The sequence below is a fragment of the Paramisgurnus dabryanus genome, chromosome 11 (assembly GCF_030506205.2).
Source record: "Paramisgurnus dabryanus chromosome 11, PD_genome_1.1, whole genome shotgun sequence".
NCBI lineage: Eukaryota > Metazoa > Chordata > Actinopteri > Cypriniformes > Cobitidae > Paramisgurnus > Paramisgurnus dabryanus.
The window spans coordinates 24,230,313-24,243,158 of NC_133347.1; the positions used below are offsets into that span (position 1 = coordinate 24,230,313).

Sequence of the window (12,846 nt, forward strand, 5' to 3'; positions counted from 1 at the left end):
TGCCAACGACGCTTCCCTGATGAGTTTTTATGGTAATCTGTAATTCGCTATTATCCACTAGATGGCACTCTTACCCAATTTATAAAAACTGAAGCAAAAACTAATTTAATTAATTTTAAACTCTGTGTTTGTTTTGAACATCGTTCTGAATCTGATCTCTAACAAAAATCTTTTACAAAATTGCAGTTATTTTAGCTTTTTGCTCAAAATTTGGTATTTTATAAGAAACCTACCCATATTTAAGAGGTTATAAAAGAGAACAAATGAAGATAGGATGAAACTTTTTTTGCGTTTTGATTGGTTGTTTTGAGGGTCTTTTCTTTCATTTTAAATATTTGTATGTTTATATACAGTATTTATAGAAGAAAATTTTCCTGGAAGGATTTTGTGAGACTTTTGTGAAAATCGCGGGCAACTTTAAAAAAAAAAAGGCTGGCGGGGAATGAATTAAATATATTAAGACAATTCTACACACTTAAATATTTGGAGTTCCTGTGACTTTTTCTGTCTTTTGAGTTATTTAAATTTATTATTTTTTAACTTGATACATTTTTCAACCAACTTGATTCATTTAAGTTGAGAATACATAAATGATTCTTGTTGTGTTTATTCTTATTCCTTTATTTCTTAACGCCATTCCAGCATCTACGGCTATATTCATGGCGAGAACCAGGTTATTAAGACAAGTTGATTTATACACAAGTTGGGGGAGGGACAATTTGGTATCTCCAATTTGCCTAACTTGCGTGTTTTTGGCCTGTGGGAGGAAACCAGAGTGCCCAGCGTAAACCTACGCTGACACAGGGAGAACATGCAGAAACTCCACACAGAAAGGCCACCTGCCCTGACGGGGCTCAAACCGGGAACCTTCTTGCTGTGAGGCAACAGTGCTACCCACTGAGCCGCCCTCTTGTTGTGTTTAAGCAGCATTAATAGAGCATTGGCAGAGCATTTCCAGTTCCCTTCATGCTTTGCATGGGACTGCATTATAGTAATTTTAAAAAAGTTAGTTTTATTTTATGTATTTTTCAGTAAAGATAGATTTTTAGGAGTGGTTTCCCGAACAGGGTTTATCTTAGTCCCAGACTAAAATGCATGTTTAAGGTGCCTTCATTTACAAACGTCTCAAGATGCACACTAGTATTGTTTTGTAAGGTACACTCCTTACCATGTTTAAAAGACTCAGTCACAACGCAATGCTAACAGGAGTTAATTTACAGGCTGTGAGTCCGAAGAGGGAGGAATTCTGATAATGTCGGTCTGGTCTACATCACCAATCCCAGGAAGTAAACTGTTGCTACAATCCGTGTGTTTGTTGTAATCCAAGAAAATAGATTTACGTTGGAGATAATAACTCACATCATCGTTTACTTTGGGGTTTGTATCTTTTGCATATCGTTAACATGTACTAATACACACACCAAAGGAAATATAAAAACATGAATCGGACAATAGTTGGTCTTTAATAAGCAATAAGTGGGCTAATGCTAGTATGGAAACACCAGTTTCTTTTTTTATTTAACTTATCTTGTTTTGAGTTAACTAAAAGTTTTAAAAGCTGCTTGGCTTTTGTGTGAAAGAAAACCAAAGAAAGAGTGATACACATTGAGTTTAGTCAGTTTTTTTTGTGTGCACTTATTCTGTCAACTTAATGCACTGGGAAGGTTAAGATTTTAAGTCTTGCTCTGGTTTAAAGTAATTGCAATTTAATAAACATAAAAGCAACTTTTTTAAAAAGTGACCCAAACACATTTCCTTTGTTTTAATAACTTTTATTTCTCAGAATAACTAAACAATTTAATATGACCAAATATTTTTAAGTTGATATAGAGTTTGCCTACTTAATTTTTTAAAAGCCACTATTTCCACTATTTTATGTAAAGTCATCTAATCACTTAGGGTATAGAAAGCAATACATCACAAAAAGACTTAAGCTGGTTTTTCCCAGAGTGACTCACATTTTATGTGTCTTTCTTATGGATATGTGTGAAATATGAGTCAAGCATGCTCCCGAGATTTGAAAAATTCCTACCCGGCGGACTGGCATTTAGACTAAAAACCTGTATTGTTTAGCTTTGAAGTATTTAATAATTTATTTATCAAGAGGTCTTATTTACGTCTCAAAATGTTTATTTTTTAATCCCTTTTTAAAAAGGGATATTTTGTAAATACATGTGCACATTATTCTGTCACTATTGTGTGTCTAAACAACACAGTGCACATCAAAGTGTCTTAGGTCATAACATCCACTCTTTACCTGAAAGCATACATTTAGCTGTTTGTGTCTATAGACTTGGCTGGAAAGTACCTTTATTCTTCTTGACAGCGAAACTGAAAGTTCAGTGTATACTTTAAAAAACAGGTATACAGGCATGTGACTCTTTCTGTGAAATCCATTCTTATAATCTAATGAAGAGATTAAGAGCATCAAAGTTTGATTTCAGTCATTGATTTCATTATGATTTCAATCTTTGACATGATTTTACTCATGATATTAAATATATCAAGGTTATATTTTCACAAAATGTTCTTTACATTATGTATGATGATTTATGTAACAATACATCACACAAAATATGTACATTTTTACAACATTTTTAAAACATATAACAATGATGATAAAAGTGATGATATGTTGAAAATGTGTTTGTCAGTTTGCCAGTGTATTATGTGTTTGTTACTGTAGGTCACGTGCTTGACAAACACAACAATGTTGCTTATCATCATGCGCTTTACACCTGATAAAATGTTTCTGTGAATCACATTAAAAAAGAGTTTAGCTATAAAAGAAAGCGAAGGTTACTTTAGTCCGTTGAAATACAGGTACAACAAGGTATGTGGTAAATACTGCCATGTCAAGAAGAGTAAAAACAAAACACAACACCTTGAAAGAAGCGAAACAAATCTGAGGTTGAGATTACAGCATTTTGAAAACAACATGCAAACAAGCATCACAAGTCAGGTATTTGGAAAGCCAAAGGTGGGGTTTTACATGTTGCAAAACCTTGGGCATATGATAAACTGCTTCTGCACAGATATGGTTGTGTCATAACGAAAGCTAAACTTGACAGACTAACAACAGAGTTATTTCAAACTAAATGAAGATTTTCAGGAACTGTTCCCTGAATATTTGACTGATTACTATAAATCAAGCACTCACAGATATTTGTTATATGTTGGATATAAAAGCAGAAAACGTTTTAGCATGACAGTAAAAACAAATAAGGTGAAAGAAAGAAAGAAAGAAATATAAATAAAAACTAATACATTTAGGTCTTTGGGTTAAAAAAAAATCTGCTTTGGAATTTCCTTTATTCAAATCTGAACTTGTCATTTATTATTTGTGTGTTGCATTGCTAACAATAGGAATGATGAAATATGAAGCAACTGAGTAAGTAAACAATCGGAAATCTAACAGGAGAGAGGAGATGAGTCACCGCACATGACTTCAAGTATAAAATCATTATAAAACTTGGACATATTACTTTCCCTTTAGGAAAGAAAACATAACAGGATTAAACAGAAAGTAATGTTTTTCTAATGTTACTCAATTCTGTTGTCTCTGTGTTTTAGAAGAGATTTCAACAAATTTGTCTTTCACAGTGCTCAGATTTGCCAAGAACCCCAGGTCTACAAAAGACAAAATACACATTTCTGACTCTTTGCCAAAACTAGTCTGTTCAGTATTACTGCAGATACTGGGTGTCAACAAACTATTATTGTTTATTGCTTCTAAGGAAATTTAATAGAAACATTTAGATGGAAAAAACCATAACTGAGAATTTATTTATTATTGCAAACAATCAATAACAAGTTTTGCAACTTCTGTTTCCTGTGTGGTGCCAGATTGCAGGTATTATAAAAGATAAGAGCCATTGGGCAAGGACATTGTCAAAACAATTCAGAGATGTAAGGGAACAGAGCAATAAGCTCAGTTTTAGGTGGCAAATAATTAACAATGGTTTGTTGACAATGTGGTTAGCATAACATTAATTTTAAGTACATATTTTTTATAGTCATTTAAGCATTTAGTCAACATGCTTTCAATGATTTGCATTAATGTTTCATGAATGTTAATGTTTCTTTTCACGTTCACAGATGCACAGAATTTTTTTTTTTTTTTTGAGTGGACTTACTTAAGAAAAGCTTGTAAAAGCTAGAAAATTTTATCACAGGTACATTTCAAAGAAGGTAACATGTAAACGCTAAACACAATTATCGGTGTAGGTCTTACCTTTACATAAAATTTCTCATGTAGGCTATTGCGTGGTTTTTTTTTTCATTCCAGTTAATCTGTTATCACACTTCATTTATAAGCCAGATAACAGTCAATGTCATTTTTTTCAAAAACAATTATTGTTAATGTTTTATCAGAATCATCCATTATGGTGATTAATGTTGGCCTTTTTTATATACGGTTTGGCTGTCATCTGTCGCCCCCTACAGACAATATCATGTAATGCAGTCCAAATAACAAAGAAATATGTGCAGAAACTTCCATATAATATTAAGTTTAGTCTACTTGCATAATGAAATGATATAAAAAATATATACTTTCTTATGTGGAACAGAAAACGATATATTCTGAAGACTGTCCTGGACATTGTAGATTTAATAATTAAAGACAAAACAGAATTTGTGGAGGAGAGAATATGAAACAGTTTTTCTTTTTCTTTTTTTTTTTTACAGTTTTTCACCAGCCAGCCAGTCTAAAGTCAAACCTTTGCTTACAAAATGTCCTCTTGTCAAATGCTTTAAAGATATCTGAATTTTCAAAGTAAAGATAAAATGTCCAAACATGGTAAATAGATGGTGTCTAAAGTCTAAGTGCATAAGTCACAAATTATTTATTTTTAAGAAGCCTTTACCAAACTGGGAAACTTGATAGAGTAACTCTATTTCATTAACATTAGTTAAAGCATTAGCCTTATATAAACAATATATTTTATTGCACTTATTCATATGTTAATGTTACTTAATACAAATACAACTGCTTAGTGTGCATTTATGTTAGTTTATTGTGCATTAACTACAGATAGGCCTACGCTAAAAATAAAGGTGCTTCACAATTTGCTATACAAATTTTTACATTTTTGTGTTTCACAAAAGCTTTTTTTAGATTACAAAAAGGTATGAAATAAATTGAGCTTTGAGTGAATGGTTCTTTTAGGAACCTAAAATGGTACTTCTATGACATCGCTGTTAAGAACCTTTTAAGCACCATTATTTTTAAGATTTCTCAATATTGCAAACATTTATGAAAAAGTCTTGATATCTGATATTATAGAGTGGTCTAACAAAGCTTTCAAAAGCTAACTGTGACCTTTCTACAGTATTTAATCTACTTTCAAGGCCTGTTCTTAGTGCATTTTGATGATGTGCATATGTTTTAAAATGTATATTTTTAAAATTTAATTAGATTTAACTATATATTTATTTTTAGGCATATATGTATTTAACAGATTCTCAGCTGTGTTGAAATATCAGAATTGTTTTTAAATATCCATCACACATATTTTTCTTTCACAATGCTGCAATACAAATGAAACAAAGCGAAAGGCCGATTTAAATGCATTCCAAATGAGCAAGAAAAATGACCAAAAATCCCATTTCGTTACGCTCTCTAGCCGCCCCTCTGCAGCCAAGCCAGTCACCCCATCAAAAATCAACTTATCCTCACCGAGACTTTTTAAAAAACTATTAATCTGTTGTCAGCCAACCAAAGGCTGTCCTCCTGCGAACAGACCAATGAGGGGTTCAGGCACGTTGAGCGCTTAACCAGTCAGGGCACAGCATTTTAATTCTGCCCATCAGAATTATCAAAAAAGTGCCACACCAGTGTAAGGTGCATCATATTTATGACCTGCAAACAGAGAGCCAGTCGTGGGACATTTATTTGTAAGCGCAAGGGTGACACTGGAATAAAGTTGACCTGTTGACTTTGGAGTATTATGGAATAGTTGAAGATCTGAGAAGAGGAAATAAAAGACATTTCGTAACCTGGGGTGATGTGAGGACCACAGCATTCTGGAACAAAACATTTATACAGTATAAAGGTTACCAGACTAGGACTAATACAGGACTAAACCTTTTGGAGTACTTGATGTCAGAGACTTGCTAAGAAATTACCACCTTCATCACTGGAAACAGAAGAGGCGTGCACACATGGAGTCCAATATTTCAGGGTCCTTCCTCTTCAACAACACCTTGAATCAGTTCCCCACAGACATCAAGGCCCAAGTATGCCAGTACTCTATTCCTAACTCTTTCTACAAACTCGGTCACACCAACATCAACACCCAGCTGGCGGCGGCTGGCACTCCGCATGGCATCAGCGACATCCTGAGTCGATCCATGGTGGGTGGTCCGGGAACCCCAGCTCTGTTATCAGGGTACCCCACCATGGGCAGTTTTGGGACGACCGTGCCCAGCCCAGGGATGTATTATAATCGGGATTACGCCCCATCAGGACTGGGCAGTTTTCCTAAAGCCAGTGTAGAATGCCCAGGAATGAAAAGCAAAGCGGGCAGCTGCTGGGTGGATGGAGGGTACGAGTGGAGAGGACCGAGACAGCAGTGTGCCAATAGTAAGGTTTTTCTGTATGATTTAAGCTCATAATGTTAAAAAAGAAACATGTATGACTTATATTCCTAAGACAGGTCATTAATGTAAATACTGAAGTGTAAAAAGAAATAAAGAGCAACAGCCAAAAATGGATATAATGCAAATTGAATTTTATTGGCTGTAGGTGATATTTCAGATGAACATTTTTCTAAATGTTTCAGAATAGTTTAAACAAAAACACTTCTTTATTTGCATTGCCTTTAGGTCTCAAGGTTAAATAAAACACAAAATTGAGTCAGAAGATATAGAAATATCACAATACTGTTTTTGTCTACTGCAGATATGCATCACTCAGAAGCTGCAGGAAAAAAGAAGCACACGAGACCAACCTTCAGTGGACACCAGATCTTCGCCCTGGAGAAAACTTTCGAGCAGACCAAGTACCTGGCAGGACCAGAGAGAGCGAGACTTGCATACTCACTGGGAATGACCGAATCTCAAGTCAAAGTAAGAAAACATGTTAATAATAGCTAAAGATTTGATATTAAACCCTGTCACAGTGGGGAAACCCCTAAAAAATGAACCATGGTTTTATTAGTAAAATTGTAGTAACTATGTTTTTTTTGGCAGATTCATTATCATGTGTAAAACCATGGTGTAAAATACCATGGTAAACTTTGGTTAATGAAGCAAACCCATGGTTAAGTTGTTTGACTATCATGGTTTTATATAGCAGCCATGTTTTTAGCTTAAGGTTAATATTTGTAAGTGATATATGAATATATTATATTAGGAATACTGACATTACAGAAAGCTCAATGTATTTCTTAAAAAGTTTGTTTGCATACACTGTAAAAAAATCATTGTTGAACTTAAATGTTTAAGTTTAATCAACTTGAATTTAAAATTAATTTCTTTTTTTACTAGTGAGAAGTTGCTAGAAATGAAATAAAAAAAGGTTAAATAACTTAAGATAATTCAACCTGCTTTTTTATAATTTATAGCATCTCGTCACTAAGAAAGTTGAAATTTATTGTAAATTCAAGTTGATTAAACTTAAATTTAAGTGCAACGAGGAATTTTTTACAGTAAGTCCTCTATTCAAATGAAGATGTCATTATTTATGTTATTATTTCAATGCACAACAACAATATATACAATGATTCATACAAAAAATATATAATACATAATAAATAAATTGCAACACTAAACACTTTAACAGAAAGCTACAATAATATACAACGATATAATAATACACACATAGTATACATTGATTGATTGCATTTACATGTGTTGAATGGTGTATATGAAATCTTGTAAAGAAGACAGAGGTAGGTCCTGCGTGAACCTTGCAGAGATTTATACTACTTAAGTATTTTTACTTTTTACATAAAAGTACATTTTCATGTTTTCGTATTTTATTAGTGTTTTTCTTTGGAAAAATCATATCATAATTTTTACTCCACTACATTTCATGATTTCAAGTTTTTGGTTTATATTTAATATTTAAGTATATTAAACATCTAGTATTTTTTTTACTTTTACTATTAGTACTTTTTACTCAAGAAAGTAAAAGTACACAATTTTTATGTAATTAGGTATTTAATCAATTTTAATATGCAATATTAAAGGAATACACAGTATGATTCTATGCTTTATAATGTAATGAACATTTTTTATTAAAGTAAAAAAAATTTTTTTTTTGCTCTAATAGAGCAAAGATGCTTGGAAAATGTAATTAAAATACTTAAGCAGTATACACCTCAATCCCTTTTTGGATACAAATGTTAATGTTTGAGGCTTTCTTTGACTTTATTTTTATAGGACTATATTAATACACTGTCGTTTTGTTTCTCCAAGGTGTGGTTTCAAAACAGACGCACGAAATGGCGCAAGAAAAGCGCGTCTGAACCGAGCTCCACGCAAGCGTCGCGGAGCGAGAGCGCAGGAGACGCGTCTGAAAATGAGGTGGAGGATGAAGAATACAACAGACCACTGGACCCCGATACTGATGATGAGAAGATCCGACAATTACTGCGCAAACACCGCAGAGCTTTCTCTGTACTGCGCCTACAGGGACCACATCAGATCTGAAAGCACTCGGAGACAGACAAACACACAAGAATATAAAGACCATATACGCACACATACACCTGTTCTTGGTAACACTTTCTATTAAAGCTGAATATGAATGCTAATATATAGGCTACATTATTTTACTTTTGGTCTCCACAAATATATATATATTTTATTGTCAACACTTTATAATAAGGTTGTATTTGTTTTAATAATCAAAGTACAGTTCATGTTAATTTCAGCATTTAAAGTTATAACTGTTTACATTAGTTAATACACACTGAATTAACATGAGCAACTGTAAATACATTTCTGTAGAAATTACAGTGTTAGTAGCTGCCAGTAACTTACTGTAGATTTTACATTTATGTTTATTATTGGCAACAGTTTGTTTAATGTTAAATAAACATGAAACATTATTAGTCTTTATCTTCTACAGTAAGTTACCGGCAACCAGCTGCATAATTACAGCTAAATTTTTTTCAGTGAAATAAAACCTTATTGTAAAGTGTAACCATTTTATTTTTAGGGTATAAGGTGTAACTAAAAAATTATAATGTAGATAGATACTATAACCATGTTTACAAATATTGTACAACATGATACTTTAAAATACATTTAGAAGTAGCCTAAAGGCTTTATAGAAAGTGTTACCCAGTTGTCTTTTCTTTGTTTATTTGTATGTGTTGATCAAAATATTCAGATGGAAAAACCACAGTACAGTACATAGTTAATATATTTAAATGCTCATAAGGTTGTAAAATAAGGTAACAGCAAGTACATTTATTTAACAATGTGAGCAACAGTGTCTGGCTCGGTGTAATGTATGTAGTCTTATTTTTTTGACCGACTAAGAAATTATATTTAAGTTAATTCATATAATAATAGCACAAATTGAAAATCAAATGAGGTTAGCTGTTATCTTCATATCATCTTTAATGGCTTACTAATGCAGTCCTTTAAGTTCACAAATCACACTGGCAATGTTACAGGACTCAGCATGGGTTGCATTATGTCATGTTAGCACTGTGAATGTGAAGAGATTTTTATTGCACACATGAAAAGAACTGTAGTATACTATAGTATTTACTATAGTAAAATGTAGTACATTATGGTAATTACTACACTGTTAATGTATGCTACAGTACAGTTCAGTAGTATTTACAATAGTAAATTGATCATTTTTTGTAAATACAGTAGTATACTGTAGCACAACTGAAATATGTTTATTTTGACATCGAGATCCCCTAAAAATCTGATCACAGTTAAATAAAATAATCAAAAACAAATACACTGGCAGGCTGGCATATGATGTTATGTGTATGATCTGTACATGAATTATGATAATGAAAGTGAACAATAAATAAATGTAATTTCAATGTCAAGTGTATCCTGTTAAAACATGATCTCTTTTTACTATTATAACAACAGATTTTTAAAATCTGATGCAGTTTTAAAGCGATTGGTTACATATTTTTAAGGTTAGGTCGTAATCTAACCTGTTGAAGAATTCATTAGCGAAGGCCGTCAAACTGCAAACGAATGTAAAAGCGACTCGAATCATTTGAAAGCAAATCAGCATGCGCTCAATATAAAGTGGCCAATGTCAGTTTGATGAATCTTATTTAACTAATGGCTCCTATGAGACCTCCAGTCTACAGGGACACATTAGTATGATCTAAAGCTCTTTTAATCTAAATGAGACTCCAGATGGTAAGAGGGGTGTGTGATGCAACAACACAAATCAATTAACAAGACTTAACACGTGGCATATATTAATAATGATAGTCACTTTGGATCGATCAGTTGGGGCGTATCAGTGTTAAACAAAAACAATAATAATCATGTTCTCAGTGATGCTAATTTTAACATTTGCCTCAAAGGGAGCGATACTCCAGCAAAATATTAAAATTACCCCATATGATTTACTAACTAATGACTTGCACTCCAAAATATACACTCACCCAGGCACGTGCACACATAGACATCAAAGGGGGCTTGAGCACCTGCCCTTTTTATCCCTGGAGAGAAAGTGCCCTTTTTTTCTGGGGTGCTTTTCAAAAAAAAAAAAAAAAAGATCTTTATTCATATAACAACTGATGTCTGTCTGGTTACTTGTTGCTTATTTAATTTAACATGAATTTATTCAGAAATCATTTAAATGAGATTTAAACTCTTATATAAAGAAAAATAGCGCTATTTGTGGCACACAAACGGTTAACAGATGAGTCCCGCCTCCAAAATTCAAATCGCTAATATGATTGGCTTTACCTTTCCTTAGTCCCGCCTCTCTAACTTACTTCGCTTTATGATTGGTTTGTCTACACTCGTGCTGCATCATTCGCGCTTCAAGCGCCAAAGCTCAGCCCGAAGAACGAGACGCGATCATGTGCATGATTATGCAGGCAGGCTAACGGTAAGTGTGTGGAAGAAAGCATTCTTATATTAACAGTTTTATGCACAAAATATGGGACACGTTGTTACACATAACGATTCAGGGACATTGTTTTCCATGGCAATCCCATATTAACCTGAAGAGTTGCAAACTTGTAACAATGTAGTGTATGTAGTTTAAACAGACTGCTCATAAAATAATAAAGCACAAACAATAAAATAATTGCTAACTGCAGTAGTAAGCTTTTTTGTTTGCGTTTTTTTGTAATGGCTGTTAAATAAGTATAATGTGTTATATACTGGAGTGCTGTAGTAGATTGGGAAGAAATCTGATGGTTCAGTATTTTACTTGCCCAGTCTGAATTTTCACGGACATCACAAAAAAGTAAAATATAAAATACAAATAAAATAGGCCTAATCTATATTTGTTGTTTCTGACATGTGTAACCCTAATAAATATGAAACCTAAGATTAAAGGTGCCATAGGATGTGTTGCCATAATATGTTAAATTGTTCTTTGACAATTACATAGAAGGTATGTTGCTTTATTAAGTGCAAAAATTATCCAGAAACGTCTTTACATGTCTATTTACAACTCTAGAATTTGTCATTTTAATTAAATGGTCTATTTTTGCCCTATTTGAAAGGGTCATGAATAATAATGTTGAGCTCTGCTCTGATTGGCTCTGCTCTGAGAGGCTCATGCCAGAAGCTCACATTAGTAAACAGACCTTATATTTTGAGCCCTTATCAGACAAAAATACATTTTGAGTAACAACTAACAACTAATCAGCTAAACGCTAGCATATGATATAGCATTTATTGGCATGTAGCGCTAACTCAGCAGTCACAACTTTGTTTTTAGCATTTTAACAAATTTGTAATTAATGTTATTGTAATGTAATTTAATGTTTTCAAAACATGCACATTGTGTAATGGCTTCCTTTGCTGCTCTATAAACCTAGACTACTAAGGAGACCATGGTGTCTGTGTGAACAACTGATTATTTTGTAGACATCTTTTGAAAAGTAAACAATTGCATGAGTTTGAGGAAGATAAAATTAATAAAAAATTTTAATATTTTTTTTTAAAAAGGAAGTCAGAATTGCGTTAATATATATACTTTTTGTTAAAAAAAAAGAAAAAAAATATACATAATTATGAGAAGTGCCCTTTATTTCACTTGAGCCCCTGCCCCTCAAAATGTCTGTGCACGTCCCTGCACTCACCTAAAGGGTTATTAGGAACACCATACTAATTCTGTGTTTGAACCCCTTTTGCCTTCAGAATTGCCTTAATTCTACGTGGCATTGATTCAACAAGGTGCTGAAAGCATTCTTTAGAAATGTTGGCCCATGTTGATAGGATAGCATCTTGCAGTTGATGAAGATTTGTGGGATGCACATCCAGGGCACGAAGCTCCTGTTCCACCACATCCCAAAGATGCTCTACTGGGTTGAGATCTGTGACTGTGGAGACCATTTAAGTACAGTGAACTCATTGTCATGTTCAAGAAACCAATTTGACAGAAATCGAGACTTATCAGTCCACTTTTGAGTCCACTTTTGGTGAGCTCGTGCAAATTGTAGCCTCTTTTTCCTATTTGTAGTGGAGATGAGTGGTACCCGGTGGGGTCTTCTGCTGTTGTAGCCCATCTGCCTCAAGGTTGTGCATGTTGTGGCTTCACAAATGCTTTGCTGCATACCTGTTGTACCTACCGGTTGTAACGAGTGGTTATTTCAGTCAAAGTTGCTCTTCTATCAGCTTGAATCAGTCAGCCCATTCTCCTCTGACCTCTGGCATAATACAAGG

General features: G+C 33.5%; 1 protein-coding gene across 1 annotated transcript; it reads left to right on the plus strand.

The window, feature by feature from the left end:
* Positions 1-5,876: 5,876 nt before the first annotated feature.
* On the plus strand, positions 5,877-9,936 carry nkx6.3 (NK6 homeobox 3). The gene is made up of 3 exons (XM_065247563.1): positions 5,877-6,586; positions 6,905-7,071; positions 8,425-9,936. The coding sequence occupies exons 1-3, from the start codon at positions 6,166-6,168 to the stop codon at positions 8,656-8,658; spliced, it is 822 nt and encodes a 273-aa protein (XP_065103635.1). The 5' UTR covers positions 5,877-6,165; the 3' UTR covers positions 8,659-9,936.
* Positions 9,937-12,846: the final 2,910 nt, after the last annotated feature.

What these genes read in the sequence shown, in the direction of transcription:
- nkx6.3 (XM_065247563.1), top strand. Translation starts at nt 6,166, where the DNA reads ATGGAGTCCAATATTTCAGGGTCCTTCCTCTTCAACAACACCTTGAAT. An exon ending in GAGACAGCAGTGTGCCAATA is followed by an intron (nt 6,587 to 6,904) that starts GTAAGGTTTTTC and finishes TGTCTACTGCAG; the next exon opens with ATATGCATCACTCAGAAGCT. An exon ending in TGACCGAATCTCAAGTCAAA is followed by an intron (nt 7,072 to 8,424) that starts GTAAGAAAACAT and finishes TGTTTCTCCAAG; the next exon opens with GTGTGGTTTCAAAACAGACG.